The 3,815-nt window shown below is 51.8% G+C and overlaps 1 protein-coding gene across 1 annotated transcript; it reads left to right on the top strand.

Annotated features, from left to right (window-relative positions):
* Nucleotides 1-1,185: 1,185 nt before the first annotated feature.
* Nucleotides 1,186-3,591, top strand: BP5553_10700 (Zn2 DNA-binding protein; the record flags this gene model as incomplete). Its single annotated transcript, XM_032019323.1, has 3 exons — nt 1,186-1,331; nt 1,426-2,548; nt 2,599-3,591. The coding sequence occupies 3 exons, from the start codon at nt 1,186-1,188 to the stop codon at nt 3,589-3,591; spliced, it is 2,262 nt and encodes a 753-aa protein (XP_031864535.1).
* Nucleotides 3,592-3,815: the final 224 nt, after the last annotated feature.

Consider the following 3,815-nt stretch of genomic DNA (forward strand, 5'->3'; position numbering starts at 1 on the left):
GAACTCTGCCGAACACCTTGCTCGGCCACCCTCTTCCCTAGGCAACTTGTTACAGTACAGGGCAAGCAGCGGCAACCCTCCCAGCTTTAGCTCCAGCTCCAGCTCTAGCACCTCTTCCACTATTCCCCAGTTTTGTCAGGCCCGTCCCTCCTTTCCCTTGGATCCCTTCCCCAGCTCTATCCCGCTACCCCTGGCCCCCCACGAACCACGATTGTTCACCGGCATCCACCACCTCATCTGGACAGTCCATCTCACGATGACCCGGTCCCGCACCCGCTGCCTTCTCCGTCCTCTCGACCTGGTAAACTACTGTACTGCCATCTAGTCTCCACAGCTTAGCTCTATATCACCGCTTGTTATCAAGCCTCACCTCACCACCGTTTTGTACCAGGTGTCCATTCAGGGCTAGGCAGAACTATTAAAGTCATCAGGTTGCAACAATCACTTTATTCACAGGCCACTCCTACTTTTGGACTTTATTCATATATATTTGCGGCCGGCCGAACACTTCCAGCGCCCCCTTCTCACCCCCCCCGTGCTGACGCAGTTTCCTCTGGACCCCTCTGTGCCCCCAAAGTACAGTCCAACGATACGAAAGTACGTGACCCGCACATATACTACCTACCGCCGTCGTACCGCATCAACCCAGTCCCAGCCCTGAGACTTCCTTGTCTACAACGAACTTATAATTTCGCTGGCACGGCCGAGTCCGCTACTGGATCCTCCCGCCGCCATAGGAACGGCATTGCGGTAAGCTCTTACAAACCGCCCATCAGGGTCCGTGTATGTAAATCTTCCCTGCAAGATAGTGGTCAATATCGGAGTTCTTGGACTTCCCCCACCTACCACTACCGACGCCTGTCTTACTGCGTCTGGTCAGCGCACATAACTTCTGCTGTTCCTCCCTCCGAGAAGGGTAACTTGCATCGTCGAAACTCCTCTGAATCGGAGAATTAAAGACGGTTTTGTCCACCGGGGACCTCTACCGCTCTCCATGACTCCATTACTTGAATCGTCCAAGATGTTCCATACCTGTAAGTCAGATAGATCCCAGCACTAGTAGTGATTCCGAAGCTGCAAGTTATTTGGATACTGACCGCTGCGTCTATTTGCACTTAGTCCAAGGCCTAGCTCCACCTCGGCCCACCGCGGAACAATCTCAAGAAGCACCAAAACCCACAACTAATGGAGTATCAAAAAGGATCACCACTCCTCATGCGTGTGCAGAATGCAAAAGACGAAAGATTCGGTGTGACGGCCGCCAGCCGTGTGGCCAATGTCTTGGATGTCGATCGCCAAAGCCGTGCTACTATGACAAACATCGTCAACGGGTGATCCCATCTCGCAAGTACGTCTGCGACGGTCCCGATGCGGTAGTGGGGCAATAACGTGTGCTGCATTGCTAACGAGGTGACACCGCAATAGGACTCTTGATGCGCTCTCGCAATCGCTCGAAGAATGTCGAAGCGTTCTTAAAAGATTATATCCTACTCGTGATCCACAGTCATTGCTCCCTTTGTCCCGCCAAGAGTTGATTGTCCTCCTCGATCGCGGCGACCAGCGTGGTAGTGTGCAAGCACAGACATCACCAACTGGCTCTCATAGCACCACATCGCCACTATCCCAGATCTCCCAAGATTTACTCTCACCCATCGCCTCGGTGTCTGAAGAAGATCACCGGACTCTCGCTCATCTCGAGCAAATACCTAGCCAAGATACGGAATGGGATGAAGAGCGACGAAATCGAGACCCAATACCAGCAGAAGCTGACGATGTGAATGCACTATCTCTATCTGTAGATCGGCAGACTTCATATTTGGGGGCTAGTTCGATCAAGGCCGCCTTCCTCGTGATCCTGAAGGTAGCACCAAAGCTACGATCCTTCCTCGCCGCTTCACATAACGGCAACAGCTACAACAAGCAATCAAACGTCGCTAGCAACTACCCTACGCCGCGGCCTGGTGTCCCTGTCAAGAGCTTACTCGCAATTACGTGGTCATCGGAGGGCCAGACTCTAATTGATGCCTACTTCAACCGAGTCCAGATCTTAGTGCCTATGCTCGACGAGCCTTCCTTCAGGGCCGATTATCTGAATGCACGACGCCATGATGCGCCATGGTTGGCCCTTCTCAACATGGTCTTCGCAATGGGTAGCATTGCTGCAAACAAGTCGGACGATCATTCCCATATCACCTACTACCAACGGGCAAAAGAGCACTTAGGACTCGATAGCTTCGGTAGTGGGCACTTGGAGACTTTACAAGCTCTAACTTTGCTGGGCGGTTTCTATCTGCATTACATCAACCGACCCAATATGGCAAATGCTATGATGGGCGCTGCATTGCGAATGGCTTGTGCCATGGGACTTCATAGAGAGGGCCTGGTTGAGCAGGCTAATGCCAGTACAATGCTAATCGAGCAAAGAAGAAGAACATGGTGGAGTTTATTCTGTGTCGACACTTGGGCAGGTACTACGCTTGGTCGGCCTTCTATGGGACGCTGGGGACCGGGCATCACGATACGGTCGCCAGAGGAGACGAATGATTTGGTAAGTCGTATGAGTAAATCGCGATCCATATCAAACTAACATACTTACAGAGGATAATGGGACAGAATGCCGGAAACGCGCTCATGATTGAGAACGTCAAGTTCTGCAAAATATCCACACAAATTCAAGATGCTTTAGCCCAATCACCGCTACTTCGGCCCGAGGACCGGGCCAATCTCGACAATCAACTCGTCGCATGGCAGGAAAATCTCCCGTACATGTTAAGATCGACAGAGCCCTGTCCGGAATCGATCTATACGGCACGCTGTGTCATGAAGTGGCGCTGCCAGAACCTCCGCATTGTTCTACATCGGCCCGTCCTCCTCAATCTCGCTAACGCCGGAAATGAAGTGACAGCAACCCAGGACGAACTTGAGGCAGTCAACAGATGTCGAACCATCGCAAAACAGACGATCGAGGACATCGCGCGCGAATGGACTGCAAACCAGATGCTGGGTTGGAATGGAGTCTGGTTCATGTATCAGGCTTCGATGATCCCACTTATTAGCATGTTTTGGGAGTCCTGGAACACACAACTCGTCCGAGATTGTCAGGCTCAGATTGAGGTCGTTCTAGAGGCTTTTGAAGGCATGACTGATTGGTCGCTGGCTGCAAGGAGGAGTCGGGAGGTGTTAGTGAAGATGTATGAGGCGAGTAAGAGTCCTCTCACACGACAAAACAGCCCGCGGATGGGGCCAACACAGGTGAAGAGCGAAAATGGGGTCAACGGATTGACTCCTCCGTCTTCTATGAATGGCATGAACGGGAATGGAATGACTGGTGTCGATGGGATGAACCATATGATGCATGGGATGAACGGAATGAATGGACACATGCTAGACGGACCAGAGATACCGCATATCGAGATGATGGGCGAGGACGGGATGGTATTGATGGACCACCCCGGCATCTGGGATCTCGACGGGATGCTCTGGGGCAGTCTACCAGACGGGCTAGACATGCCATATGACGGCATGGCGATGGATTTCGAGGACGCCGGCATGGGCCACTACGACGGGAATTACATGATGATGCATCAGTAACCAACACACCCACCTCTTTCGTCTTATGATTTCTTTGGTCTGGGCGGGGTTGGGGATATACGATTGGGAATGATAGTTGACCTTATTTATTGGTGATACCCATAGTGTGCGTTGGGTTTCTTTTTGGGGATGGGTTTATGTTATACACCACAATTTGCTTCAACAATGGGATGCATCTTCACCTGCATCACCTTACGAGTCCGAGACATTCTATTAACATGTTT

The sequence above is a fragment of the Venustampulla echinocandica genome (genome assembly GCF_003357145.1).
Source record: "Venustampulla echinocandica strain BP 5553 chromosome Unknown scaffold_18, whole genome shotgun sequence".
Taxonomy (NCBI): Eukaryota; Fungi; Ascomycota; class Leotiomycetes; order Helotiales; family Pleuroascaceae; genus Venustampulla; species Venustampulla echinocandica.